Raw genomic sequence first — 1,052 nt, 5'->3', positions numbered from 1 at the left:
TGTGGTGGATTCATCCATCATATTTGTGCTCACGCTACGGGATTCATTCGCTGCAAGATGAACTGCATTCCTACATCACCATCCATTGGTGTTAAATTGTTAAGTCGATTCTATTGTTCTGTAATTTCTCAATTTCAAAATACTTTGCAGCAAATTCAATTACATGCTGATTCCATTTCCATAACTTGTCAACAACTGCATGAAACTTTAGCGGCAACAATTTTTGATCAGAACCTCCTTCTCTTTGTGATATGTGCTGATATAATTAGAAGTGCTCATACAATCTTCTAGTGTCTTACTTTACCTTTTACGGTAGTTATTGCTTGAATGCTTTCGAAATTTTACTTTAAACCGCGACTATATTATTCACACTTCACTGAAAATGAACACCACTGCTCATGACACGTAAAAATGCAATCTGTTGTTTGTTTACATCTTTACAACAAAATCACAAATGTGTTACGTCATTATTGAAGAAATACAATTAAAATATAATATATAAGAATATGAGCAGTTTGTTTTTTATAGCTATTTATTTCATGAAATTTCATTATTCGGTTGTAATAACGTAAATTTGCTGAGAATGAAGTTTACGGAATAAAAATGTTCAAGTACTTGAATGTAAAATGTATAAAATTGTCTCATACTGTCATATTTGCGCAATATGTGCAAAACAAACCCTGCTTGGACGACAAATCCTATTAGTCCATTTTCATACTTCAAACAAAACTGACCCCTAAGAAATGTATATAAGCAGCATTTTTCTGAAAAAATTTCATTTCGTTTTTTCGAGTTGTTGTGATCAGAGATCATTCACAATGTACTTTAATGTTATTACGTACACTTTTCCGTCAATGTCGACGATGATATCCAGTTCCGCTGCGCAGAACCCGCCAGGATACCAAGTTCCACGACTGGAATGCTCAATATGGGTACATGGACGGTTCTTGATAAATGCACACAAAAGAAACGATGGATCAATTCTTCAACGTCTTGTCGGCTATCCATCCTAACCATGCATGTCAAAGGCACATCACCAACGATTCTCCAGA

The 1,052-nt window shown here is 34.8% G+C and overlaps 1 protein-coding gene across 1 annotated transcript; it reads right to left on the bottom strand.

Annotated features, from left to right (window-relative positions):
- Positions 1 to 29: 29 nt before the first annotated feature.
- Tsp_15813 (conserved hypothetical protein) lies at positions 30 to 1,008 on the bottom strand. Its single transcript, XM_003365979.1, has 4 exons — positions 839 to 1,008; positions 616 to 736; positions 164 to 256; positions 30 to 110 (listed from the first exon to the last, which is right to left on the bottom strand). Exons 1-4 carry the CDS (start codon positions 1,006 to 1,008, stop codon positions 30 to 32), a joined length of 465 nt encoding a protein of 154 aa, XP_003366027.1.
- Between the last annotated feature and the right edge of the window lie 44 nt (positions 1,009 to 1,052).

Source organism: Trichinella spiralis (assembly GCF_000181795.1).
Source record: "Trichinella spiralis strain ISS 195 chromosome Unknown Scfld6786, whole genome shotgun sequence".
Taxonomy (NCBI): Eukaryota; Metazoa; Nematoda; class Enoplea; order Trichinellida; family Trichinellidae; genus Trichinella; species Trichinella spiralis.
The sequence above is the reverse complement of the archived record's forward strand: the minus strand, read 5'-3'. Positions and strand labels throughout refer to the sequence as shown.